General features: G+C 54.3%; 2 protein-coding genes and 1 long non-coding RNA gene across 4 annotated transcripts in view; 2 read left to right on the top strand and 1 right to left on the bottom strand.

The window, feature by feature from the left end:
• The window catches only part of LOC128748360 (replication protein A 70 kDa DNA-binding subunit-like), a 34956-nt gene extending 28966 nt beyond the window's left edge, over positions 1-5990 (top strand). For both annotated transcript variants that reach the window (XM_053847046.1, XM_053847044.1), the window contains exon 21: positions 7-5990. In XM_053847046.1, coding sequence (XP_053703021.1) covers positions 7-108 — 102 coding nt within the window. In that variant the 3' untranslated portion in view covers positions 109-5990. The remainder of the gene's footprint in view (positions 1-6) is intronic.
• On the bottom strand, positions 2429-27946 carry LOC128748362 (reticulon-4 receptor-like 1). Its single transcript, XM_053847052.1, has 3 exons — positions 27364-27946; positions 7737-8191; positions 2429-5593 (listed from the first exon to the last, which is right to left on the bottom strand). Exons 1-3 carry the CDS (start codon positions 27734-27736, stop codon positions 4739-4741), a joined length of 1683 nt encoding a protein of 560 aa, XP_053703027.1. The 5' UTR covers positions 27737-27946; the 3' UTR covers positions 2429-4738.
• Positions 18954-27501, top strand: LOC128748363 (uncharacterized). Its single transcript, XR_008412790.1, has 4 exons — positions 18954-21333; positions 22178-22315; positions 22392-22748; positions 22809-27501. It is a non-coding gene; the product is annotated as an uncharacterized LOC128748363 (long non-coding RNA).
• Positions 27947-27980: the final 34 nt, after the last annotated feature.

Here is a 27980-nt window from a genome sequence, read left to right as displayed (position 1 = left end):
TCCCAGGACGAGTGTCGAGTGAAGGTGACCGTTCTGGAGGTGCTGCCGGTCGACCACAGAGAGTACAGCCGCAGACTCATCCGGAACATCCACAAATTGGCCGTCTGAATGTTATCCGAGGGGAAGCCACTTCCACGAAGGACTGCTTTAAAATCCTGCACCTCCGGTGACTTTTCTAACGTGTCGTTTCATGTGGAGTCTCTCCAACAAGATGGCGTCCGCGGCTTTTTCTTGGTGGCTGGAGCTGGTGGTGGCAGCATGTGTGAATCATCCCTCTGGTTTTTAATGTGCTCGCTGGCTGACAGAAGAGGCTGCCGATGAGTCAGCTTTATGTAATTGCCTTGTTGTTTTATTTTTTCATCAGGAGAATAGATGAGACTCAAGCGTGGGATTTGCACCCCATGTTTAGCGAGTAAGGAAGCGGCCTGTGTTGGCTTGTTTGATCGTGTGTGGTGGATAAAATCGTCTCACCGCTGCTCTGGTCAGGTCTTTCTGTGACGCCTGCTGGGAGCCAGCGTGGCTGCAATCCAGACGGGGAGCAGCGAGGACAGCGCTGAAGCAGCCTCTGCTCCAGTAACGCCTGGCTCAAGGGCAGCAGGCAGCAGTGCCAGAGAGGTGGCCCTTTGCTCCGTCATGTTTGTCAGGTACAGTCAGTCAGTCAGCAGTCACCTCCAAAACAAGTCAAACCGCTGGTCCACAGCTGACCTCGCACTCGCCGCGTCCACTCAGGCAGCATCAGCAGGCTGCCGTGGCAACCAGCCCGTCCAGGTTTGGACCATTTCTCTGTCAACCTGTTTGATGTGAGGGACCTGATGGACTTGGACAGGAGAGTAAACACAGAAGTGCTGGAGGGGTGAAGCAAGCACCAGTCCTCCCTCCATCATCCGTCCATCCCTTTGACCTTCCATCCGTCCGTTTGTCATTTGAACAGCAGGTTCTCCAGAGCTTCTGTGGTGTCACGTGTCGTTGATGATATTTGAGGATTTTTGTTTCCCTGCTGGTGAAACCCCCTGATGAGGCAGAACATGGACAGACGGAGTGAAGCAAAGTTCAAATTGTTCTCAAAGTCATTTCCCGCTTTACGACGGTGACTGAAGATGGAGACGTGTCAATCTGCAATCCCTCAACCGCCCCGGGGCCACATGGGACACGAGCGGAGATTAGGAAATTCTCTCTAAGTCTGCTCCTTGGAGGACTTTATCTGAAGCTGATGTTCCAGGTATCTGCTCCGTGGGAAAGTGGGGCAGCGCTGCAGCCGCGCAGACAGGAAATGGAAATGAGCCGCGCTAATCTCCGAGGTCGCAGGCCGACCTGCGTTTTATCTGTGTCTGGCTCAGTGGAGACACTGGTGTCTTCCAGCTGAATCTCTCCATCATCCAGCTCCTTTCACAGGTTCACATTAGTGGAGCATCGTGTTCATGTTTGACCTGATCGTGTCTCAGTGTGGATGGTTACAGCAGGCCGACGCCTGGGCCGTTGGTTCGTAGGTCAGAAGATCACATCGGGCCTTCAATGGTCTGGCAGTCCATGGAAACAGGTTCAGCCCATCCCTTCGACACAGGAGGACGAGCCATGCCGAGGACCACGAGGTGACATGACATCACAGCTTCCTGGCCGGACACAGGTGGATCACAAGCTTGGCTGGTGCCACACACGCTGGGCCTGGAAGGAACCTGGACCTGAAGAAGTGCTGCTGGGACACAGTATTTTGGAAGGGGAACATCACACCTGAAAAATGGTAGCGTGTCCTGAGAGGTGTGCGGTGTCTCCCAGACTCTACGCGGCTCAGACGGACTGTGATGGGGAGCATCTTTCAAACGTGTTGAGGGAAGGAAGTCTGGCTGTGGAGGAGCGACGTCCTTGGCTGTCGCTCTCTGCTCTTCTCTCATTGGTCCTGAGAGGTGATCAAAGTGGCAGCAGCTTGTCTGGAGGGAGCCGAGACGAAGGAGGGACGGAGATGAGAGAGGAGGCTGGAAGGCGAGAGGAACAGTGGGAGGTAGAAACACCGAGGCAGCTGGCTGAGGGAGGTGGGGCGGGGAAGGTGGTGACGGAGAGGAGCGATGCTGGAGACCAGACGTGGAGGATGGAGTCTGATGCTCCTCACTGTGTGCTGGCCAGGGCCTTCAGAGGTCAAACCGCCGCCCGCCCACCTGATCTTCTGACCTCAGCTCTGTCCAGTCAAGAGGCGCGCAGCCCACTTCCTCACAGGTTGGTGTCACACAGGAAGATGATGCTGGTGAGGAAGCTGGATCTGCTGCTGGAGGCACGTCTCCAGCCACAGTCCGTGATGAAGCAGTTCACTTCTGAGACAAAGGACCAGGAAGACCATCAGTGTGGTGCTTCACATGGAGGGAGAGACTCAGCAGTCCACATGTGCAGCAGCCAGTGAGGAGCTGCTGAGGTCACCGAACCCACACAGCTATCTCAAGCAGCAGCCACCTACTCCGCCTCCTCTCTTCCGCTCCTTCCACGTCGGCTCACTTTTCTAAACGCCCAGGTCCTAATTGGTCAGCGAAGGAGAAGAGATTTGGAGAAACGCGTTTCTGGAGTGTTTGAAGCCATGACCTGACTGTGCTGAGCCCCTTCAGAAGATTCCTCCAACTCAGGCTGGAAAACCTTCCCAGAATGCCACTGTGAGGGACATGATGATGGTGAGCAGTGTGTCTGCTCTGAGCTCCTCACCTGCTCCTGAAGGCTCGGACGGAGGCCAGTGACCTCGCGCCATCGCTGAGAGCCTGGTGAAGAAACCAGCGAGTAGTTTGGACTGTCACAGCCACGGCAGCCTTTCATGGACCCTGCGGAGTCAGGCCCTCATTCACCCTGGAGGTCACGGACGAGTGCTGTCCTCTGCAGAACTGCTGTTCCTCTCTGAGGGACCTGTGGCAGACGCCCACCAGGGAGGCGTGTGTTTCCTGTGTAGAGGTTTTCATGTTTTTATATCTCACCAGGTAGCAGAGATCCTCAAGACCACTCCAGCCATCAGCAAGGTGAGTGACCTGCCCAGGGGGTCACCTGGCTTTCACCCTGGGAAGCTGGGGGATCCTCCCACCACACTGAACCCGTGTTCCACTGCAGGGTTTGAGCTCCCAGCAGTCGCACCCTGCAGCCGTGTTTTCAACTTTCACACTGCGCAACCCGAAGGTCAGAGGTCAGGGCTCACCTCTGCGCTCTCCAGTCTGAGTTGGCTTCACGGCCGTCGCGCTGCAGCTGGGCACCATGACCTACCAATGACCCCAGGGGGATGTGCTCTCACCGGTCGACCTCCCGCTCACCTGGCGCCAGGCTTCTCCTCAGGTCCAACTGTAGTGAGGTTTCCCTGCTAGCACTCTCCAAACTCTTCACTTCTTCCATGAACTCTGCCACTTTTTAACTGTTTTCTTTCTTATCACGCAGCTGCAGGGCTCATTGTGGCAGACTATTAGCACACACACACACTCACAGACGCACACACGTGCTTGCTGGCAGCATCAAGCCAGCAAATAGACCACCTCAGCCGTTTGAGGACACTTTCTGTTTAATGTTATTTATAAACCGCTTTTGAGTCTGCCATCGTTTGATAACCACATACAAAACATTTGGGTTGCACAAAAGAAGACTGGAGCAGAGAAGAATACAGGGGGTGGGGGAGGGGGGTGCAGGCAGGAGAGGAGGAGAGATGCATCAAATAGAAAAGCAGCAGGGCGACGGTGGAGCGCCACCTGGAGTCACTCCGATAAAAAAAAGTCCAGCTGCCCAACTCCTGCTCCAGACCGTCTTCCAGGTTCCTCTCATCCTCACAGGGATTTACACACACGTTCACATGACCTGTGGAATCACAGCAGCACGCACAGGTTCACCAGGAGGGGGCGCTAAATCCTACAGAAGGCCGACTCTGGCGTCAGCGGACACTGAGCTCGTGGTCCCAGGAGTTGGTGTAAACCAGAAGGAACATTGTGCTTGTTTGTTTGTGTCACCAAAAGATGCTTGCATACGGCCAGTTGCAGGTTCCGCTGCTGACCCGGGTCCCCGTCGGTGCTGGAGCCATGCAGATCTCTCCTCACCAAAGTTGAGTCCAGGACTCAAAAAGACCCTCCCAGAACCAGTGGCCTTGGAATCCAGCGAAGGTCTGACTTCCTCTTGAGACACTGGAGTTTCTTCCTCCTGGCTCGACCGGACCGTGACTCGGACGTGGTGGTGGTTGACCTCACTGAGGTGTGGATGGCAGAGTCTCCTCCTGTTCAGGGCAGGGTTCATTCAATCTCACCTGATGATCCAGTTTAGCTCACGGCCAGCACGGAGATCCACCTCCGTCTGCTCGGGAACCTCACCTCCACGCGTCCCTCAACACCTTGACCTCGCTGTCTCTGAGACCCCATGCTCCCCTGACCCAGCGGTTGGAGTCCAACACATGACCTGCTGACTGCCCCCAACACTCATCCCTCCTGGGTTACTGAAAGCTAGCAAGGGTCGGAGCGTGGTTCACGCTGGGTTGATCTTCCGTTTGAGAGACTGGATAAGGCGTTACATTACGACCCCCTGCAGTGTGTAGCGGACCCGCTGAACTGCCCCAGTTGTTGTGCAAGTGTGTTGCTGGAAGGTCACTGTGTGTTAGCATGTGGCGTGGCGCCCTCCCTGACGTCTGCGGCGGCCGGTGACTCGTGAGCGTCTTGAGAACTGAGTTGAACGTTAGATGAAGTTGTAATCGTCACACAGTCGTCCACAGATATGAGAGTCCCCACAAGGCAGCGACCTGCCGACCTCAGCGGAGGACCAGGCAGCAGAGCGACAGCAGGAGCGCAGGCGCCGAGCGCGAGCGTGGTGGCGCTCGGCTCTCGGCCCTCTGGACGCCGCTGGGAGGCCGGACTGAAGTCCTGGGGGCGCACTTGTTCTTCCTCCGGCTGGAGGCCGACTGCTGGTATTTACCTCCCGGGGTGAAGTTTTTCTCCTCACCCTCCCGAAGCAGCTGCACCTCGTTGAGTCCCCCCTTTGCCTTGCGGCCCCGCCGCGTGCAGTTCCTGCGACTCCCCTTCGGGGGTCTGGGGAGAGGTGAGGGCGAGGGCAGGTTGTGCTGGTCGCCGTGAGGCAGGTACGGCCTCTGGTGATGGTTGTGGCGAGCGCGGTGGCCGTTCAGGTGGTTCAGCGACTCGCCGTGCTCGGGCTCCGCCCCTGGCGTGCAGCGCGGCAGCTCCTCCTTCTTCAGCGTCTTCAGGTCCTTCCCCTCCAGCGGGGGCGGGGCGGCGCAGACCAGCGAGGAGGTGGAGCCTCTGAACCTCTGCAGCCAGTCCCACAGCGACAGGGCCTTGCAGTCGCACCTCCAGGGGTTGCCGTTGAGCCGCAGGTACTCCAGGGCCGGCAGGAGGCTCAGGCTGAGGCCCGGCAGCTCACTCAGCGAGTTGTTGAAGAGGTACAGCGTGGTCAGGCGCCGCAGGTCGTGGAAGGTCTGGACGTCGATCCACTGGATCCGGTTCTGATGGAGGAGGAGCCGGTCCAGGACTCCCAGGCCTCGAAAGGTGTTCTGACGGAGACTCCAGAGCTTGTTGCCGTGGAGGAAGAGATGGCTGAGGTTGAGCAGGTCGATGAACAGGTCGTCCTCCAGGAACTCCAGCTGGTTGTCCTGTCAGGGGCGGAGACAGAGGGGAGAGCGGGTCAGTACAACCTGCACCCAGTGGCTCCATAATCTCCCTCATCCAGACCTCGACATGCTCTAAGTGGATTATATGGAGAAGCACTTCTCCTCTGGCGGACTAGGAAGAGTGAGCTGCGGCTTTGTCTGAGCCACTTCACCCAGCCAGCTAATGGCTATTGGTTTTTCATGTATTTCCTTTAATCTCTGGAGGCTCCAGTGTATCATCAGGATAATGCATTCATGAACCTGTCATCCCTTGACCAGAGGCCTCCCTGCTGCCTCAGCTCCCTCTGAGGGGTCTGGGATCTTCCATGTTCCTCTAATCTGTTCCTTATCTTGACTGACCAAGAGCATCTCACCTCATTCATCACTGAGGGCAACTGCTGTCCCTCCCTCCATGAAGCTCCCTCCACTATGAAGCTCCCTTCACCGTGAAGCTCCCTCCACTGTGAAGCTCCACTGTGAAGCTCCCTCCTCTGTGAAGCTCCCTCCACTGTGAAGCTCCCTCCACTGTGAAGCTCCCTCCACCATGAAGCTCCCTCCACCGTGAAGCTCCCTCCACCGTGAAGCTCCCTCCTCTATGAAGCTCCCTCCACTGTGAAGCTCCCTCCACTGTGAAGCTCCCACCACTGTGAAGCTCCCTCCACTGTGAAGCTCCCTCCTCTATGAAGCTCCCTCCACCGTGAAGCTCCCTCCTCTATGAAGCTCCCTCCACCGTGAAGCTCCCTCCACCGTGAAGCTCCCTCCACCGTGAAGCTCCCTCCACCGTGAAGCTCCCTCCTCTATGAAGCTCCCTCCACCGTGAAGCTCCCTCCACCGTGAAGCTCCCTCCACCGTGAAGCTCCCTCCTCTATGAAGCTCCCTCCACTGTGAAGCTCCCTCCACTGTGAAGCTCCCACCACTGTGAAGCTCCCTCCACTGTGAAGCTCCCTCCACTGTGAAGCTCCCTCCTCTATGAAGCTCCCTCCACCGTGAAGCTCCCTCCACCGTGAAGCTCCCTCCACTGTGAAGCTCCCTCCACCGTGAAGCTCCCTCCTCTGTGAAGCTCCCTCCACTGTGAAGCTCCATCCACTGTGAAGCTCCCTCCACTGTGAAGCTCCCTCCTCTATGAAGCTCCCTCCACTGTGAAGCTCCCTCCACTGTGAAGCTCCCTCCACTATGAAGCTCCCTCCACTGTGAAGCTCCCTCCACTGTGAAGCTCCCACCACTGTGAAGCTCCCTCCACTGTGAAGCTCCCTCCTCTATGAAGCTCCCTCCACCGTGAAGCTCCCTCCACTGTGAAGCTCCCTCCACCGTGAAGCTCCCTCCACTGTGAAGCTCCCTCCACCGTGAAGCTCCCTCCACCATGAAGCTCCCTCCTCTATGAAGCTCCCTCCTCTGTGAAGCTCCCTCCACTGTGAAGCTCCCTCCACTGTGAAGCTCCCTCCTCTATGAAGCTCCCTCCACTACGAAGCTCCCTCCACTGTGAAGCTCCCTCCACTGTGAAGCTCCCTCCACTATGAAGCTCCACTGTGAAGCTCCCTCCACTGTGAAGCTCCCTCCACTATGAAGCTCTCTCCGATGACCAAGTGAAGTGACTGACGTCCCTCAGACGTGGGACAACACTTGATGAGGTCATGCGTAAAGACGGCGTGTCATTGGCTGCCGTGCTGTGTCTTGTTTGCTGCATATCCAGTGTTGGAGACAACGTTTTGCAAATGCCAGCTCCAGCGTTTCTGCAACCTCTTGCATCGGTGCTGATCACCTCACTTGGTTTGGTGAAACCAATCAAGTCCTTTGGTCTCCTGGACATCTCTCCACACTTCATCTTCCCACTTGGTTTCAAGTCAGCTCTGGACTCCCTGGGTTTGAAGGCATCATTTCAAGTGGTGAACGGCCAGTGAGGAGGAGTGGGACACACCACACTGAGCCCAGGGTCGGGGGGAGAGATGGGACACGTCCTAACTCTGGCCAGTCACCAATGAAGCAAGGACTATAGCTGATGTCTGGTGAAGGGGATTAGAAAGCTTGGTGGCTGTGGTTTGCTCATGTCTGACCAAGATCTGGAGCTGAGCTGATGTGTGAGACGTGCAGATGAACCATCAGACGAACAGCAGGTGTGTGTGTGCCCGGCCTGCAGGGGGAGCCGTACCTGAAGGTAGAGATACTGGAGGTTGTGGAGGCCAGCGAAGATGCCCGGCGGCAGGCTGATCAAGCCACAGTGGTAGAGGTGGAGAGCGTGGAGGCGGCCCAGGCCCAGGAAGGTGTCGGAGGCCAGGGCCCTCAGGTGCCGGTTGTCCCCCAGGTCCAGTTCCTCCAGCCGCTGGAAGCCGTGGAAGGTGGAGGGCTGGATATAGGAGATGTTGTTGGAGTACAGCCAGAGCATGGAGGTGGTGGGCGAGAAGTGGCCCCGCAGCAGCCGCTGGATCTTGTTGTTCTGCAGGAAGACCCGCTCGCTCTGGGCCGGGATGCCCTCGGGCACGGCGTGGAAGTTGTGCGCCTGGCAGGAGACGGTGCTGGGCGAGGTGTAGCAGATGCAGTGGCGAGGACAAGGCAGCGAGAGGTCCAAGCCACACAGCACCAGCAGCAGCTCCACTCCACCGGATCCTGACCGGAGGCAGGGAGAGAGAGAGAGGTTAAAGGTCAACAGCCAGTCCAAACACATTCAAATTCAGACGTAAAGTTATGATTAGAAATGTAACATGAAGCTGTCGTCATCGATCACACCAGGGCAAAGTGCGGTCCGGGGGCCATATGTGGCCACAAGCTTCCATTCAATATTTAATGGTTCATTTTGTCCACGTGACTCAAGATTTTTTCCCGTCACGTTTCGTAGTCATCGCCACCTTCTTTTTGGCATGATGGCCCCTCACAACAGTTACAGATTATAATGTGGCCCTTTAGGAAATTCAAACCCTATTTGGATCCTGTCGTCGCACCGTATTCATCGACTTCTCTTGTGTTCAGAGAACATGTGATGAAGCTTCAGCGCTGCTGCCGGCTCCTTCTCTACAGTCCTGTTTCCTGCTGCGCTGCAGTTCAGGCCTGGGCTGCGGCGCTGTACATGAACGTGAGTTTCATTTCTTCCCTGCAGTTATCATTGACTCGACTTCAGCCCTTTTAATCAGAGCGCTGATTTCCTCCCGGTCTCCCGCCGCCTTCGTCCTTTTCATCCTGGTCTCCAGTGGATCTGGAGGCTCCTCCTCCCACACAGACACCTGTCACTCAACCAGGGATCCAGAGAATGAAGGATGTAGAGTCAGGAAGGAGAGAGAGGAAGGAGAGAGACAGGGGCCCCGCCAATGATCTCGTCCGGCCAGTCACTGTCACTTCTCAGGGCGTCGAGTCGGGGGCAGAAGGAACCACATTCATTCCACATCAGCATAACACCGTCTCATCGCTTGGCATCCCATTGTTCCAAGTTCAAACCCATTAAATAGAGGCTGGATCGAGGGCGTCCCTCGTACCTCACACAGGTCCACGCCCACATTTGGCCTCTACAGACAAGAGCTTCACGGAGCTGCAGACAAAACAGGCAGGGAGGCGCCGGCAGAGCTGCGTGGTGCAGGCTGGAGGTCCAGCGCTGGGAGGAGGGGGCGGCTGATCCAGCCGCAGCTTAATCCCTGGCTCATTTAAAGAGCGTCGAGTTAATGAGAGATTCTAATGGCACCGCGGCCTCAGAGGTCCCAGCGCTCCATGACCCGCCGCACGTGCCGACGGCACGCGCTGCGCTGCGCTACCCTCTCCACCCCAGACACCCGTCTCCATCCCAGTGACTCGCCGCCGACCCACCGGGCCCAGGCCCAGCTCCCAGTCACAGTCGCATGTCGTCACTTATCGTGGCCTCTGTTCTTCATCATCCTCATCCTCTCACTGTCTGAACCGTCCCGGCCTGTTTACACAACTGCAGAGGTCCACACGTCTGTTGAGGTTCTTCAACCTCTGAAGCCTCTGGCTGTGTGGACACTCTGTGTTCGAGTCGTCCTTGATGTGTGAGGATGACAGGTGTCAGGTTGGATCCACACACACTGATCCTGTGTTGTGACAACTGCGACTCTGCACGGTATTTTGCGGCTGACTCCATCACTTTAGCTCCGGAGGAGCAGCGGCTCGGTGCAGCCGTGGATGTGTGAGGTTACAGGAAGGGAAGCATCTTTCGGCTCTAGTTCCAGAGCAGAAGTCTTCCTTCAACTGAGCGACACACGCCGTGAATGACCTGGGGAGCTGTCGGGTTCTGGACCCGCTGCAGGGGCCAAGGTTTGCAGCGGGGTTCTGGCTGGCTGCTGAGTCAGCTCTGACTCTCACCAGCCGCAGCCACCATAAATCACGCTCACAGTTTCTTCTTCTCAGAATAACAGAAGTGCTCGCGAGGGAGTCGCCTGCCGCCTGAAAGTGATGGCTTCCTGAGCAGAGATGCATCACTCGGTCAGCGCTGCCCTTTAAACCAGTGGCTCTTCACCTTTTGGATCTCAGGGCCCAACGTTTCCAGAGCGAATGGACCCCAGGAACATTCAAGTAATGGAACTGATTCTTCACTTTACGTTTGTGATCAACAACCATATTTCATCTACTGACACGTAAACAAAGCAAAACCTCGTGAAATGACATGAAACCATGTGATCATCGACAAAGATATTTATATGTCATGGAAAAGTCCAACCAGCAGCAGAAGCAGGTGCAGGTCATGTTCATCACATGTACGAAAGAAAAACTTTGTTGAGAGAATTGGAAAAACTGTACGTCGTGAATAAAATTCTGAGTAAAATAAATCATAAAACAATGTATAAATATTGTGAAATAAGAATCATATAAGTATATATTTCAATATAAACTGGAGGGAACCGGATCACGGGCTTCACTGATGGAGTTATAGATCGCTGTGGCGATCCTGGCGTTTGGACCCAGGGAGGATGTCCGTCTCAGATCCAGATCCAGGCTTCCTCTCATACGCCAGACACTCCAGGTCCAGGTGACCCCAGGACACTCCTGCTGGCCTCCTGTAAGTGAAGTCTCAGGGACCACTGGGTGTCGGGGGCCTCCAGAGACGTTGGATGATGGACAGCCAGGCCTCGGTCTCCACCGTGAACCATGAACAAATGGCTTCCCACTTCCTCCCTGGCTAGCTGGAATATTCATGGCCTCTCGACCGGCTCTGACTCGACAGCCGTTCCTCTCCTCTCTGATCATCTGTCTGGCTCTTCTACTGTAGGAGCCGCGGCATTATTGACGCACCAGATCCTGTTGGCTGGGACCCTCAGGACCCTGCCAGAACCTTCTCCTCTGGAGCAGAAATTATTCATCAGATGGAATATTTCATCCTGATCGACTGCACACGCCGAGCGTGTCAGCTGCGCTGGGAAGCGCCGTCTCCATCATCCTGCTGAAGGTTGACACATCAAGGCCAAGTCTCCAGGTTTCAGCTCAGGACCGGAGGAGGACTTGGCTTCAGGGTCTGCTGCAGCTGCCTGAGAGCTCCCGTCGTGGACGGGACGGTGGCGCAGCGGCAGGAAGAGAAGGTGACGGAGGCAGGCGCTTTTTCGTGGTGAGGTGTTGTTGAGACGATACCAGGCTGAGGAACTGTGGACACGGCTGTGAGCTTTAGCTCCGCCCCTCGTGTCACACACATGACCAGTGAATGACCCACGGGTGAGGAGTGGGGACGGGCGATAACACAGTCTCCACGGTGACACTTCTGCATCTCACCATATAGTCGATAAACCCGCGGCTCACTGGCTGCATCAGAGCTGCACACGTGAACATGAGAAGAGAGTGTGGTGGACTTTGCTTCACCACAGTAGTTTGAACCTCTGATCATGACACTGGTGGACTCTGACTCTCTGGATCCCTGTTTCTTTGATGAGATGGAGTGGTCCTCACAGGTTCTCTGAGGCGCTCCTCTGCCTCGGTAATGTTTCCTCAGCAGCATCAAGGAACTGTGTCCAGACTGCTCCATAGTTCAAGTGTTCAGAGACATGAGACACAGCAGACAGACAGACAGACAGACGGCTCCATTGAAGCCCTCAATAAAGCTGGCAGAGCAGCCTGTCAGACACCAGCGGCTTCTACCAGAGACCTGAAACATTGAGTTGCTCATCTCTGCACTGCAGAGTTCACTCTTCTATTGAGACGTCAACAAACCATGGTGTTGGAGACAAACTCCACTCCTGAGTTCCATCATCAAACAGAGAGACTGGAGTGTCCGACACATGGAGAAGCATGAGAGGAAGGTGACGCTCCATCCTCTCTCACTCAGGATATCTGCTCCCTCAGCGCTCGGCCTCACATCTTCCTCCTCAGTTGTCTGACTGGCTCCTCGTGATCTCCATGGCCCGCCACAGAGGTCGCTTCGCTCTGTGTTCGGGGATTAAGCTCCAGCCCAGCAGGGGTCAGAGGTCACAGGAATAAAGACTGCAGGAACATTCAGTCGGATTCGAGACCGGAGAGTTGTTCACCCGCTCTGATGCTGGTTTATATGGTGCAGCTTGTGAGGAACAGTGGCCACAAACTACAGTGCGACAACACAACATTGGTCATTTTTTAAATCACTCTTGCACAAGCTGATACTCAGCAGCTTGTTGTTGTTGAAGCACTCGTCCATGTGCAGTGAATCAAACCAACAAAGCAACGTCAACAGGCGACAGTGCAACTCAACTCTGAGCGTCCATCAGACCTGGGCAAACTATATGACCGATAAGTCGCCATTTTCCTGTCATGTTTTAACACCCTGTTTCTGTTTTAGCCAGCACTGGTTCAACAGTAAGCACAACACATTCATGACTACATTTTTGTTCCTTCTTTGAGTCATTTTAGTATTTTCCACACACACCATGGTGGCTACATTCAAGTTTTTATATCACCTTATTTAAACTAAAGCTCTTAATGTCTTGAAAATATTTGTATAAGAATTTCAGTTTTATAGTATTAAATTATTTTTTTGGTTGTTGTTGTAATTAAGTAATCGTAATTAAAGTCCCAGCACTTGTTCTTACCCGTCAGTTGAATGTCTCTTTTCTCTGTCTATTCTCTCTGTATCAAACATGTTTTTCATAAATATGTACAATATTATCTTCTGAACTTTTTCTGTTTACTCCCTCAGACTTTGGTCCCAGTAGGTGTGACCATGTCCCCCATATGGTCCAGTCCTGGATGTGTCTCTCACGCGGACCGGATCCTGACATCACCCTCAGGTTCCTCCAGACCTGCAGCAGCCTCAGTGCTCCACACCACGTCTGCATCCTGATGTGCCACTGAAGTCACTGAGGAGCAGCGGCTCACTAACAAAGAGGTCCAACTGTGAGGCTGCGCCTCGGCTCCTCTCCGACAGGATCTTCAGAGGCCCGGGCTGGAGCTGTCTCACCAAACTGGGCTGAGTGCTCCTCCAGGAGCTCCACCTCTCTCCCCAGAGACGCTGCTAAATTCAGCCTCCAATTATTAGCCATGAAGCTCATGAGCTCCAGAGGCCGCTCCTCGCACATGTCTCTGGATCCCACAGCTGGGTCATCACAGCCTCACACAGTGACCCCGTACCACATGAATAACTCTGATTGGCTGGTGCTGATGCGGCAACAACCCAGCTGCTGAGCCGAACATCTGTCTGGAGTCAAGCCGGTACCTCAAGATGATCTGGATTTGGAGGGCGCCGCTCTGTCTGCCGAGCTGTCAATCAAGCTCATCTGTGTCATCGGACGCTGGTCCCCACTGAGCTCCAGGTCCATGTCCGCTCTAACCACTGAAGATGCAGCATCAGTGGGATGGAAACCACCACCCTGAAGAGACCCCCGTCCGTCAGACACCCGGATCATCCCAGCCGCTGCAACAGAGCAGTTCAGCTCGGACCATCGTCCGTGTTAGCTAATGTTCCCTGGCTCCGGCACACACTGGTCACATGACTGGTCCAGACCACCATGGTTGATGACCCACACCCCATGAGAGACCAGAGTTTGGTTCTAACGTCCTCACCGCAGCACGTGTTTCACGTCTGCAGCCTCTGAAGTGAACCAGAGCGTGAGGCATGTTGAGAAGCCTCCGTCATCAGGTGAGAGATTTCCACTCCCCACGGAACATCGCTTTCCCTTTGCTCAAGATTCCCTTCCTGTGGCAGCTGGCTCCGCGGCGGGGGACGTGATGGACGGGCCGCCGCAGCCTCACAGGTCAAGGTACCTGAACGACCTCTGGGTAAGCTCTCTTGAAGCCTCCAGTTTCAAGTGCAAACCCTCTGTAATCTAATGTGACGCCCAAAGATGGAAACCTGCTGAAGTTGACGTTTGGGCTTCTCCCATTGAAAACGAATGGGACCTGGACCAAAAATGCTAGAAAGTCCACGAAATAACACGCAAAACGCAGCCCCACTCTTCCTCTGTCGCCCTAAAATAAAGAGCCGAGCAAAGTCCTGTCGTTTGCCCACAAATCAGGGTGAAAGAAGGAGAGATTTGGCAAAAATCAAAACGTTAGAGTGGGCAACTAAGCTGGAGCAGAGGAGGAAAGAAAGGTGGTTTGAAGTTTCTAAACGGTGGGACACAGATCCATCAAAATCTCCAGTTCTGTAGCCACACTTGTCCTCTCTTGTAAAATGTGCTCAGAATTACTGGAGCACTTTCAGAATTTGCGTGAGAGCCGCGGAAGCGCGGTGCATTCACAGGCAGTTCATTCATAAACGGCAGTGTCTAGTTTGCGTGAGAGCTCTCCAACAAAGTTGGGTTGAACATTCCTCATGTGGCATGTGGCTCAGCTGAAGGTGCAGCAGAGGAGACGGAGGATCTCTCGACTGAATGCTAGCTGGTTAGCGAGCTAGCTGGGTGCAGACCTGGTTCACGTCGCATTAAAAGTAAGTTCAGTGAACTGACTTCCATCCAAACGTTGGCTCACTCTGAACCAGCTCATTCTTATTGTCAACACTGAACACAAACAAGGATGAAAATATAAATACCATTGTTCTCATCACGCCAGGCCCCTTTTCTCTCGTTTCTCTAACCGTTTCCATGGAAACAGTGGAATCAAAGTGTTGACTAAACTGGCGCCTAAAGGCTGGCCAGCTGCGGCCCCTCCGCCTGCTGGTGGCAGGTGCTTACTGCACCTGAGCTGATCCCAGGCGGCGGCCGCACGCTCAGCCTCGACTGAGGCAGATTTACAGGCCTTCACTGGACTGGCACAGACACACACCACCTCAGATCCTGCGATGAGCTGCCGCTTCTTCACAGTCTGTGTTTATCAGTCCCTTCCTTCTAATGAGTCAGCAAAACGATGAGCGATGTTGGTGAGGCCGCGTTCATCGGCTCGTCGACTGGGAGCAGCATTCACAGCCAGCCAGGAGGAACACAGGAGAGAGAGAGGAGGAATTTGGAGATGAGGTGTGTGAGGAAAATGGGTCTGCTTTGATGTCAGCCCCGCTGCCGTGGGACTGAGAGGCTTAGTGCGAGCACGCGGGGCGCTAACACGCGACGCTAACACAGCCCTGTGTTGGACCGAGCTGAGGCTGCGGGGCGGCCACTGAGCTGGGCACTTCCTGGCCACTGTTTGGGAAGTTGAACGCCCCGGAGCTGTACGTGGCTACAGTCGCTATTTTCTCCGCCGAACTCCTTACACAACCGTGTTTCATATTTCATACTTCTATTTCAGCCGTGTGACGCGCAGGACAGAGAGGAATATTTCGGGGGAAGAGGCAGAGGAGTTGAGACGGGGCAGGGAAAGGAGGTTGGAGCCGACTCACAGGGGAGAGTCAGGGTTGCCAGGAGCAGCCAGTTCCACAGATCACCCTTCCTTCTTTGGGAAGACTTAAATACATTAGTTCTGCTATATGTGTGTCGGTTCATCTGCAGCTGAAGTGGTGCCAGGCTACTGAAGTGTCTCGTCTCTGTCGCGCCCACGATGAGTCTGAGGGAAAATGGCACTGATACATCCTGGTGTTCTGTGCTGCGACACTGTGCCGATATTTAGCTCAATATACCCGTATTTAATAAGAAATACTCGGATGTGGTTGTGTTTTTGAGTTGTATTACAGCTTACGACCACGAGTTCAAGGTCCCACATCGGTGGTGGAATGTGACCCGATGACATCACATCCGGCAGCTACGATCGGGCTTTAATGAGCCAGGGGAAATTGAAATAAGGGATTTCAAGGCGCATGCTTCACATTTTTTTCCACAAAATACCATGTTTGCCATCGGATTGTTTGCGAAGTTTATGTCCGATCTTCTCCGCGTCGTGATTGGCTGACACGTACGGAGCTTTGTTTTTCTTTGATATCGCACAAAAATCACAACCGACTCCACAGTCGGCACTTACACACCTCCAGATGCATTTGTATTCAGTTGCCGGAGGAAATATGCATCTATGAAGGAGTTGCCACCACTAGCAAGTCGGTCCTAGCACTTCTGCGTTAGATGAAGGACGCGCCGTGATTGGCTGCTCTTCAGAAATGGATTTCAATTCAAGGTGTCTGAGCTGCGTTTCTCCAGGGATTAAAATGCATGAGATGCAATATCTAATGCAACTATCGACTGTGATGCATCAGTATAGATCAAGACTGTGATATGACTCGACGTGTTTTGTGATCCTTTGACCAGGTCTGGATTATGGTACCTAGAACATTTCTAAAACTGTATCTTTACAATTGAAATTAGACGCCAGTGAAATCATTTGAAAATGATGTATCAATACCGTACAACGTATTTGTTGTATGTTCTAAAGTGTTTCACTTGCTTAGTCACAGTTTAACAACAAACTGCTGTGCTTGCTCGTCCTTGGCTGAATGTCATGTTACACTCCCAGTTGTTTGGGGATCAAAGCAAACTTAGAAAAGGTGAGATATTGAAGGACGAGCACCAACGTAGCAGTCTGCGGTCCTGACCCCACCACCAGACTGAGCCAGAACACAGAGACCAGGCTGGTTGGTTGGGTCCTTCATGGTCACATGGTCAGCTGATGGTGGAACCACAGCCCCGCCCCCTGGCCTCAGGCCCCGCCCCCTGGCCTCAGGCCCCGCCCCCTGGTCTTGGTGTTGTCAACACCTCGCCCCGGGACGTCTGCAGCGGCGAGCGCCTGTGTAAAGCATCGGCTCATTTCGGGAAGCTCGCTGTCAGATAAGCAGCTTATGGCGCAGTAAGAGCATCACACAATTAAAGCGAGCTATAAATCATCTCTGGAGAGAGGCGACGTGTCAGAGTGACAAACAACAACACACACGTCACCGGAATAATGGGCCCAAAAACAAGGCTGGTAATCCGCCCGTGCCCTCCCGGAGGTCTTCTGTAATTGGATGCCGCCGTTTTTATTGGCGGGAAAAAAAGCTGTGCTCATTGCTGAGTGTTGATTCAGTCTAGGTTTCCTCTCACTCTCAAAGAAATGAAAACACCGTTTTCTGCCGCAGTGCAAGCCGACTGGAGGGCGACAGGACGGTGTGAGCTCACACCAGCTGGAACTTCAGCTCCAAATCTGGGTCAAAGCCGCGTCCAGGAGACAAATCCAGTCCCTCCACTCCCCTGCGTGGTCACCTGCCGCCGGCTCGCTCCTCTTGGATGGAAGTGGAGCAGCAGGACCTCGGATTCCACCTGAAATCCCATCTCTCAGAGGCCCAGTCAGTCCAGCTCCAGCAGTTCCAGCAGTTCAGGCTCAGGTAAACTCTGGTGCGTGTGACGGGGGAGGGACGGGGAGGGCTCGCCAGAGCCGCCTCCACTGCTCAGTTTACAGACAAGTCATGACCCCCAGAGCGACTGCTCCCCGTTCAGCTGGTCACTGTCGAGCTCATGGCTACGTCTCGAGAAACACAGAGCAGCCATAGTTTGCTTCTAACTTTAAACTGAACCTTCACTCTTAACCAAGCTAAAACCCAATTACTGTATGATCACCCAGCAATTGTGTAGTTTTAACAGGAGGCTTGACAGAGTGAGGACGTGCCACAATGTCCTCACTCTGTTGGTTACAAACTCACACAGGGTCTCACAGAGATACAAGTACAAGAACACGCACAGACAGTGGAAAGGTTCCTCCACAGGAGAGTGACTCCAGTGGCAGACTGATGGCCTTGTGCTCCTCCAAACACACATCCTCCCGACCGTCTCTCCACGCAGCCAAAGGCCGAAGCCTGCCGCTCACTGGAGCCAGCAGCAACTCCCACACGCTGCCGAACAAACAGCAGCCTGGCACATGTGACTACATGAAAACCCTCTTCCGCTGGAGCGTCTGGGGAGAAGCTTGCCAGGCAACATTTGGGGAAAGATGTAGCCGACTTGATGTGCTGCTGAGCGGAGCGTGTAAGGTCCCGCCGACCAGCCGAGCAGGCAGATGGAGGGAGACGCAGCAGAAGAAACAACAGACCAAATTAAAAACCTCCTCACTTCTTCTGCTTTTGGGGTCCAGATCGCTGCAGAGCCGTCTCCACTGAGGCGTGCGAGGACGGTTCTGTACGCTGGTTAGAAGATGGCTACTGATCCAGAATGGAAAGGCACTGAGACGGCGCGCACCTCCACAACTGTGGGTCTCTGTCAAAGCAACAAACTGATATCAGACCTTCACTATGAGGAAGAGACATCTGAGATGCTGGCGGAAAGAAGAGGAGGAGGAGGAGGAGCCACCAGAGAGGACGTGACGGATGAGGACAGGAGGAGGTGGAGATGATCGAGACAGGTGTGGAGGAAACTAAGCTACCTCCAGGAGGATCAACTGAACATGATCCACAAAAGCACAAAGATCAAGCGCCAACATCACCAGCAACGTCTCTCTCCATCCCATCTCCATCCCTTCCTCCTCTTCCAACAGAGATGGCGTCCGATTAAAACCTCCCATGTGTCAAAGATGAAGCTCTGTCTCAAATCTACGTCGGTGCAGCACACACCTGCCCTGGAGACGGATGAGTCGCTGGGCAAGTTTGTGGCTGCTGTGGCGTTAGTCAGGCGCTCAGAGTGGGAGGTGTTGAGAGAACATGACAGACAGTCAGGTAGCGACTCCTCTTCCTCACCTCATCATGTTCAGCCAGCTCAGCGCCCCCACTGAATGAGAAACTGTGGGTCACACAGCATCACACAACATCACTTACACGGGACGTGTTTAAGTCAGGGCCCCGGGGCCAAACACGGGCCCCTGAGTCACTTCATGTGGCCTGTAATGCACTGAAATTCAACAGTGACAGAGAGTGAAGCGGCTCACGTTAATGTTCATGTTAATATCAGGAAGAGTCGGCCTGTTGGGACCCGTCACTGTAGCGTCCCAATAAGAGTCTGCCAGCGACACAGCAGCACAGCTGCCATGAAGAAGAGCGGCCTGCACCAGCTGTGCCAGACCAGCCGTCCCTTAATCACTCTGGAGGAGGAGGAGAAGAAGAAGGAGGAGGAGAGAGGAGGAGGCCTGAGGGCAGGATGGAGGAGGAGGGGGAGGAGGACTGAAAGCACAGAGAGGAGTGGGCCTCACAGGCCCGGAGCGAGTGGCCCGGTCCTGGGCTTGGCCCTTGCTTTCCTCCCAGAGAGCTGGAGGAGTTCAGACATGGGAGCGATGGCTGAATCTCTTCAGCCTCCAACAGCAGCAGAGTGGCCTCAGGATGACGGAGCAAACAGCCAGTTAGGCATGAACTCTCCATTCGTCACCAGCTGGCGCCTGTTTGGCAGCAGTTTCCCTCATTTCCCCGCTTCATCTTTTCAGGTCAAGATGGCAGCTTAAGAAGATTAATCCAGTCGGCTAAATGGGGCGGAGAAATGGAGCGTGGGCCGAGGATGTCTCCACCCTCCACCACCATCAGCTGACCCCTGCCTGACCCCCTCAGACGGGCCGCACCCGAGGCCACTGTACCCTCCCAAACATCATTCATCCTTTCATACGAAGCAGCTGAGTCGAGCGGCAGTTGCAGGCTCTGCTGCTCTGACAGAGCCCTGAGGGGGTTCGTGCTGCCCACAGTTCCCTCATGGTGTCACCTCCTCCATGTCAACGACGCCTTCATGTGTTCATTCTCCTCATCTGTTCAGTTGGACCACGGATTCATTTTGAGCTTTGAACTCTGCAGGTCAAAGTTCAGCGTGGGGGGGGAGCGGAAGCACCTGAAGGCTGAGACGGGGTCAGGAGCAAGTTAGCGCCAAGTCAGCCAGGTCATTTCCAGTCTCAGAAGAGAAACCCTGCGCTGGTGGCTTCACCATGGGCTGCAGCACACGTGGTTTCTCCACTGAACAGCCGCAGCAGAGGCAGCAGGCCACGCTCCTGGGATTCATCGGGGCGTGCGCGTCCCAAGACCATTGTTATGTAAAAGCAAGTGACATCAACAAACACACTCACACGTCTCAGTAAGGAGAGCGCTATGAAGAGGCAAACAAGCGGCGGCAGCAGACAATCCTCTCTCTCTCTCTCTCACGTCCTTCAGCCGATCCTTCTCTCTCCAACACAGACTCCTACAAAATGAAAGCCTTTTCTAATTTGGGCTCCTCCTGCGTCAGCATCTCTGTGCGACTGGCTGCTGCACCTCAGCCTGGGCCGCTTCCGTCTGAAAGCAAAGTCAGGATGGGAGTCGGAACAGAGCAGTTCAGTCCGGGCGAGGACAGCCAGCTGCGTCCCGCAGCAGCAGCAGGGTTTGTTCTCGCTGGTCAGGTGGACCACGTCAGCTGTCAAACACTGTCAAACACATGCAGATTCTACAACTTTACGTTCCACTTGAACAAGTGTCGGCGTAAGACATGACTTGATGGGTGGACGGAGGGCGGCCCCACACAGAGGTCAGAGCACTGAACCACTGACCAAACATGGTGAAACAGCACTTTCAAATCTTACATTTACATGTTGTCTTCCATAAATATGTGACCAAGACCTAAAATACTTCAGTGGTTTCACACTGTGGGCTCTGTCTCGGGTGGCCGATGCGCCCCCTGCTGTGCAGCCTCCACCACTGCGCCTCAGGCCTTTTTTTCTCCTCAGCTGGGGGCGCTCTGTGCAAAGTAGCTGGTTTGTGACCCACGGCGAAGCACGTCTCAAGGAACCTGTTTACCACACCATCGGCTCGACCTCCTTATTTCTCACTTCGTCCTCACCTCAGGACTGAACTGATGACGGAGCTGAGCCAGGGCTGGAACAGAATGTGGCGTTTCACATCCAAAACTAAACATGAAAGAGTCTTGTCATGTTTGTTTTACAGGGAAATAGTGGAAACTAGCTGCGTAATACGGGGCGTCTGGATCGGTCCACGCTGCTCTCACGACACCTTGACCACAGTGAGAGAGATGACTGAGGATGGAGAAGGTTCTAGTCAGTGAAGTCCAGATCCAGACCGCAGAGATGATCCATGAATGGTCTGGTGATCTTGTCGTGGTCCTGGTGCTACCAGTCTAACGTCCTCCGACCTCATCTGAAGTTCTGGAGCTGCCAGCTTCAGTGAGGAGGCTTCCATCAAGTGACTCAGCAAAGTGTCTCTTTGTCTCCACAGCCCGTCCACGGTGAGCAACACAGTGTCTCAGTTCCAAAAGAGCACTGAAGAGGAGTGTGAGGATCCGCGCAGGCAGATGGGCTGCAGCTACAGAGTTACATAAGCAGAGCTGCTTCCTTCTGTCCTCACTGCTGAGGAGCTGATGCTCGTGGTCCTGGGTTCTCCTCCAGCCGCCCTCACGCTGGGCCGCAGCTGCCTCTGGCTGGGAGGAAAACGGAGTGCCACAAGAAACTACAGCCGTTTCTCTCCATGCATTTTAATAACGCAACACTTGGACGCTGGCGTGTCGACAAAACAGCATGAATAATGAAAGTCAATGGCTCGGCTCCACCAACAAGAAGCAGTGTCCATGGATCATGTGAGACTTCCAACACGCAGCCTTTGTTACGCACATCAGGGCAGCGGAGGAGCGATTCAGCAGCGAGTCACAGCGATGATCCGGCGCTAACTGAGACCAGAACATGGATCTCAGGAAACATCGTGTGGCGGTGCAGCGGCACAGCAGAATAAAAGCTGCCGCGCCATCACATTTATGATCTTTTTCAAGATGTTAGAAGTATAAATCAGAGTTCTGCACTGGCATTTCCCTGGCATGCTGAGGAGGACTCCGCCTCTTAAGGTAGTCTGTTAAGGAGGAGCGGTAGAGATGAAGCTGTCGTCGTTCATCTCCCCTCCTCCGACACATCGGCTCACTGGATCGTACTGTAGTTCTGAACACACTCCGAACACACGAATCTCACTGGTGACACCAGCAGTTACTGAGACCCTGAGTCAGAGTTGGTTTTGTGAGACGGAGTCAAGCATCAGTCCAGATGCACTCGTCTGACTTGGATCAGATCAGTGATCTGCACTTGATGTAAAGTTAGCAACAGACTCAAGAGGATCTGGAGTGACAAGGGGGCGCTCAAAACGTCACTCAAACACACTCCACGTGACAGTTCAGATCAGTGGTGTGCCACTCGCAAAGTGAACCAGTCGACTCTAGGGGGCGCTCTCAGTGACAGGCTTTCTTCCACACTGACTTCCATGTCATGAAGCAAGAAGGTCTTCAATCCTTACAAGAAAGCATCAGTTTTGTTGCATGTTTTGGCTCCTGTATCTCTTCAGTATTGAACGAGATCATGTTCCTTTAGTTCCTTTCACATTCACCACTGTTTTCATTTTTATGACCTGATTTTATTTTTATTTTTCTTGTCTCATAGATTTCAAAATCTTCAATGGGCAAGAACTACTCCGAGGAAGTTATGTTCCACTTGCACCGTAATGAACAAAAATCAATGTCAGTTTTATACTTTGACTGACTCTGACTCCACACAGTCAAAGGGCCGCACTTTGCCCAGGTCGGGGTTAGAGGTTTGAAAGAAGTGCAAGAAACAATTACAGGAGCTCATGTTCCTGTGTGTTTGTGTGCTGCAGGTCTGGATTCAAGGTCACTGTAGAGTGAAGGATCGCACAGAATGGAAGGACCTGCAGAGCATGATGGGAAACAGGGCCGACCGCTCCACAGACCCGCCGGATAAACACAACTTGGAAAAGTTTCATTTCCGTGCCAGAAAGCAGCTGCAGGAGAGCAGGGCTGATCACAGCCTCAGGATCTGAGGGACAATGGCGCAGTGGCATGCAGCGCGGCGCGGCGCGGCAGGACACCTGGAACGTGAGGGCACCGAGATAACAACGTGGAAGGAGAGGAGCGGCTGAACCTGGGGATGCGCTGAGACATGTGGAGCCCAGACGCCTCATCGGGAACCAAAAGACTGATCAATTATTCAACAGGTACAGAGCGAACCAGCTACAGGGATGGAGGGGTGTTGAAATGTTTTCTGTGTTTTACAGAGAAACGGACAAAGGCAGACGTATTGAGCTGGACCTGCAGGGCCTGAGGAATCTCTCCAGCAGCGGGACTCCCTCAGGAGGGGGCTCGAGTCTCTGCTCCCCGGGGAGCAGCGCCACAGCTCGCCAGGGTCGGACGGTCCCGGACGTCTCCAGGGACAACGTCAATATTGATGTGAAGGAGGTGCGTGGACAACATGAGCAACACAGCTGAATCAGCAAAAACAAGCCGACAGTAAGGATCCGTGTCCTCGTGGGTTCACAGCGGGTTGGACAGATGCAGTTCCACAGGAGCTTTGGAATGACGGGATGCTCTGAGAACCAGGGCTTCAGACACACGGTTGTTCCACTCGCACGTCACCTTCCAGATATTCACAGCACTCGCGTCAAACACGAGGCCCCGGGGCCAACTCTGGCCCCCAACATCATTTGCTGCCTGAACCGTTCCACTTGTCAACTGGATTTTTGAAGCATCGTGCTGTGAAAGCAACCACGGAGCACCAGTTATATAACCGGATAACTGCCTCATGAGACCGACACCCACTTTCTTTCCAGTTTCCTCTGTGAATCAGATTGTTCTGGGGGCAAGTGAGGGGGTCACAGGTGGGGAGGAGGCTGCCCCAGCCACGGTCCCGCGCACACGCGGCGATGCTAGCTCAGTCAGAACCCACCAGCAGAGGGCCGGCTGGATTTGAACCAGAGACCTTCCTCAGGCGACACACTGCACAAACCAGTGGTGTGAAAGAGGAAGCACAAACTCTCTCCCAGGGTCGTGAGTCCGACTGTTGACCAGCTTTAGCATGTTGCAGACTGATGTCCTGCAGCCATCAACAGGCACTGGCACTGGACCCGGCCAGGTCTCCTGATGGGGACTAATGTCCCGTTTGAGTCGGCTCTCTGTTCAGCCAGGACCGGCTGCTGCGAGAGCACCTGCCTCCCAAGTCCACATTAGATCTGCTGTACTTCATGCAGTTCAGCTCTCCCACTGGCCGTTGGATCGGAGGCCTGTTCAGCACAATGCCTTTAACCCTTGAACTTCAACACGTGCTCTTCACCGTCGCAGGGCTTCACTCTGCTCTCTGGAATGATTCCTCATGCCACTCCGGACCCTCCGACCCACAGGCCTTGCTACACAGGAATTCTAATGAAGGTCCAACAGCTTGTGAGATTTAGCTTCTATTTTTTTTATTGAACTTGTGTCTTGTTAATGGGAATCTCACCAGCAACCCTGGAGAGCAGCTGGAGGAATAAGGGTTTCTGTCCGTGACCTTGAGTCCAGGTGCGAGGAGGGTCACCTCCAGACTCCTGCCTCTCTGGTGTTGCCTCCCATAAGCCCTCTGGGATTCAGACCTGGAGTAAAAACACACACCTCACACGAACCTCTGAGAGGAACGGAGGAACGATGCTGACGGAGATTTTCAGCTTCGTCTCCACCATTCGGTGCTCGTCGACCCGAATCAACATTTTCTCACTAATCCACATGCTGATTTGCTCCGCTGAGGCTTGAGCAGATGTGGACGCACACGTGCAGCCTGGATCTTGAGGAACAGGACTTCAGAATGAACACGCCGCTCCTGGATCGCAGGATCTCCGTCCACGGAACTGAGGCATTTACATGAGCTCAGCCCCAGGACTCACTTCTCATGTCATGGTTTCTCCTCACCGCGCTGCAGCCGTGGCACTATTGGTGGCACTGACCCAAACACCCAGTCACTAGAGATGGGCCATATGGACAAATGGTTTGTTGACGTCTCAATAGAAGAGTGAACTCTGCAGTGCAGAGATGAGCAACTCAATGTTTCAGGTCTCTGGTAGAAGCCGCTGGTGTCTGACAGGCTGCTCTGCCAGCTTTATTGAGGGCTTCAATGGAGCCGTCTGTCTGTCTGTCTGTCTGTCTGCTGTGTCTCATGTCTCTGAACAGTTGAACTATGGAGCAGTCTGGACACAGTTCCTAGATGCTGCTGAGGAAACATTACCAAGGCAGAGGAGCGCCTCAGAGAACCTGTGAGGACCACTCCATCTCATCAAAGAAACAGGGATCCAGAGAGTCAGAGTCCACCAGTGTCATGATCGGAGGTTCAAACTACCACAGTGAAGCAAAGTCCACCACACTCTCCACAACTGTCACACGCCACGGAGCTGGAGAGCGCGGCGCCGTCACAGTCTTCATCAGAGAACCCTCTCTGTTTGAGAGGAACGGCCATTGATAACTATCAGCGTCAGTTGGGAAGATTGTTGTCATTTCTTCCATCAACAGCTCCTCCCACTTCCATCCAGTCCCTCAGAGGGAGGACCTTCCTGCCTCTGGGCTGAAGTCTAGCAAGGCTACAAGGAGCCAGGATCCAACCATCAACTGCACCACAGATGAGCACAGCAGATGAAGCGTGACTCACTCCTCTGTTTGGACTGAGCGTGGAGGGTGATGCGAGGTCCTGTCGGAGCACGTCAGCGTCTGGTGCTCTTTCTCCATGCTTGTGTCCTTCATTATTCTGGACAACACAGTCAGTCCTGGGCGCAGGCTCGGGCTCCGGCCGGGCTCTCTACCTGGTTCACACGGCTGGAGCCAGGGAGTTCTGGCACATGTCGACCACAAAATGCCTCCTTAAGTCATGACCCTTGACCTGTGGCGGAGCCCAAGAGCCGCTCCTTCCCACAGCATAGTTTCCCTAACCAGAAACCAACCAGAGCCAAACCAAACTGGAGAGAGAAGATCTGAGGATGCAGTGTCCAGGTTGTCAGTGTGAGGTTCCACTGACTGAAAAGACTCTGTGACACCGCGGTGCGTTTGAAACCTTCAGGACGCGAGATCTTTCCCTCTCACCACACTGCAGAGCTGTGGGCCAGGGGGCTGAAATCCAGCTTCAAAGAGGAGGAGAAACAAAGCCTGGGCAGCTTCCCAACGCAGGCCGCGAGCGAAGAGCCAGTCAGCCTGCCAGGCCTCTGCTCTCCGGCAGGAACCGGCCGAGCACAGAGACGCAGTCGCGGCGGCTTCACCACACAACAACACCGCTCCTGCCGCTCCTCACGCCATCATCTGGTTTCACCTGGAGCGGCGTAGATAACTGCATCTCGCCAATGATTCCGGGTTTTATCGCTGTTCCTGACAGCCACGTGTTTGTAGGAGGAGATGTGAAGCATCTGCCTCCACCTCCGTCTGTGTGTGGGTCAGTGGGCGTGCGCTCCCCAGCTAACTGGCAGGAAGATTCAACATGAGCTTGGATCTTCTCAGGCATCGAGCCTCCGCTGCCACACACGCACTGATCACCTGAGCCCAGGGCCACCACCGGAGCCGGAGTCGCACCTGAGCTGGAGCCACAAATGACAGACAGCCAGCGTCTCTGTGACAGACTGTCTTCTTCTCTTCTGCTCTTCACGCGGAGAAAGGTCTCGACAAGCTTGGACTTGCCTTCTACTGCCCAGCCATTCATGGGAATGTCAACAGCCTATTGCACCTGCACTGCACCTTGTCTGCCGTCAAACTCGACCCACTCATGCAACTCTCCGGGGCTCTTTAATGCCCAGCCCAAGGGCCCTTCAGCAGATGTTCTGACCTTCCTTATGTGTTCATTTGCTTCAGTCCACTATTTCAAAAGGCAATTTTCAAATCAAACATCACATTCTTTTGCGTGACCAGTGAATCGACAGCGTGACGTATCGGGGACATTGGGAGGAAACTGGAGAGAGCGGCAGGTCATCGACACTGGACATGACCGAGGCTCTGCTCCGGAACTTCACGTAACTGTGGAAGAGCGAAGCACACTCGACTCTGCAGCCCAGTGAGCCGTGACCAGCACGTGTTTCCTCTTCTTCTCTCTTCCAGCCTGTTCTATTGGGCTGAGGTTTTGCTCACTCACTTCGTTCATGTTTTCTCTCCAGGCTCGGTGACGCCCCTGGTTCCTCCTCCTCGTCTGGCTCTGTTTATTCGCTTCTATCCACGTTAGTAAACATCGACAATCGTACTGCCGCTTGTTCCCAGCCTCTGTCTCCCGTCGCTGCAAGCCTTGGAGTCTGGTACTTCTGGGTTTCGTGACAGTCCCGACCCAATTCACCTACTGAAGACCAATAGAACGATGCAAGATAAAATGACTGATGTATTTGACAGTTCTGTAGCAGTCTTTACTGGATGGTTTTCTGCTTGTCCATAGTTGGATTTTAGACTGCTTCAGAGTCTGATGAACTGTGCGGTGTCATGAAACCAAGACTCATTCATGTCTTTCTGGGGCCCGAGTCAAAGCTGCTGAAGAGTTGAACAAACATTCCTGTGACACTCTCGTGCACATCGCTGTTTTGTTTCTCCGCTCTTCACTACAACATCGAGTCTCCGAGCGGAACTTCGTCGAGGGCCACGCGGGTCGCAGCCTTCAGACGCGCGCGCCAATAAAGACGCGGTGAAAGCGTGAACTTTCGTGCTCGTCCTGAACACGTGAGCCGCATCCGTCAGAACCAACCTCGTCCAACTCCGCCAAACTGCAGTGCGGCAGCTATTCTGGGAATGTTTCACGTGAACCTGATGAATATTTGATCGCGCGGCGGGTGAGGCGGCAGCGACGCGTCCTACCTGGCCTGAACATGTTGGCGGCGCGGCGCGGCTCGTCTAACGGCGTCTCCTCTGGACGATCATGCTCCCGGCGTCGGCTCGGTTCTGCTCCGGTCCAGCTGGCCCCGCGGTCACGTGACTGGCTCAACTCCCCATCCTCCCGGTGACCCGCGAGCTGCTCGGTCCGCTGGAGTTGTGCAGAGCGGCGGTCCTCCTCCCTGGCCGAGCAGAGAGTGGCGCGCGCGCGCGGCTGCTCTGCCTCTCCCTCTGCTCCCTCTCTCACTCTCTCTTCTTCTCCACTCACCGCCTCCTCCTCACACACGCCTCTGCTTCGTCCACTCTCTCTCTCTCTCTGCCTCACACGCAAACTCCTCTGCTGATAACATCCGTCCATCCACCTACTGCAGCTCCACTTATCCACACGCACACTTGTCTCTCTGTCTTTGTGGGGACCTCTCCCCGCCACAAAGCACTTGGCTAAGCAGAACCAGGGCTCTGGACCAGACTGGAACCCAGTCTTCTTCCTCACATTGACCCTTGGACTCGTGAGGTCCCGACTAAGGAGGTGTGTTTCCAAGAATGGGTCCTCACAAGAACAGATTATACCGATCCCACAGCCAGGTGGATGGTGCAGAAGT

This window comes from Synchiropus splendidus, chromosome 17 (assembly GCF_027744825.2).
Source record: "Synchiropus splendidus isolate RoL2022-P1 chromosome 17, RoL_Sspl_1.0, whole genome shotgun sequence".
Classification (NCBI taxonomy): Eukaryota; Metazoa; Chordata; class Actinopteri; order Syngnathiformes; family Callionymidae; genus Synchiropus; species Synchiropus splendidus.
This window is presented reverse-complemented; position numbering and strand designations above follow the sequence as displayed.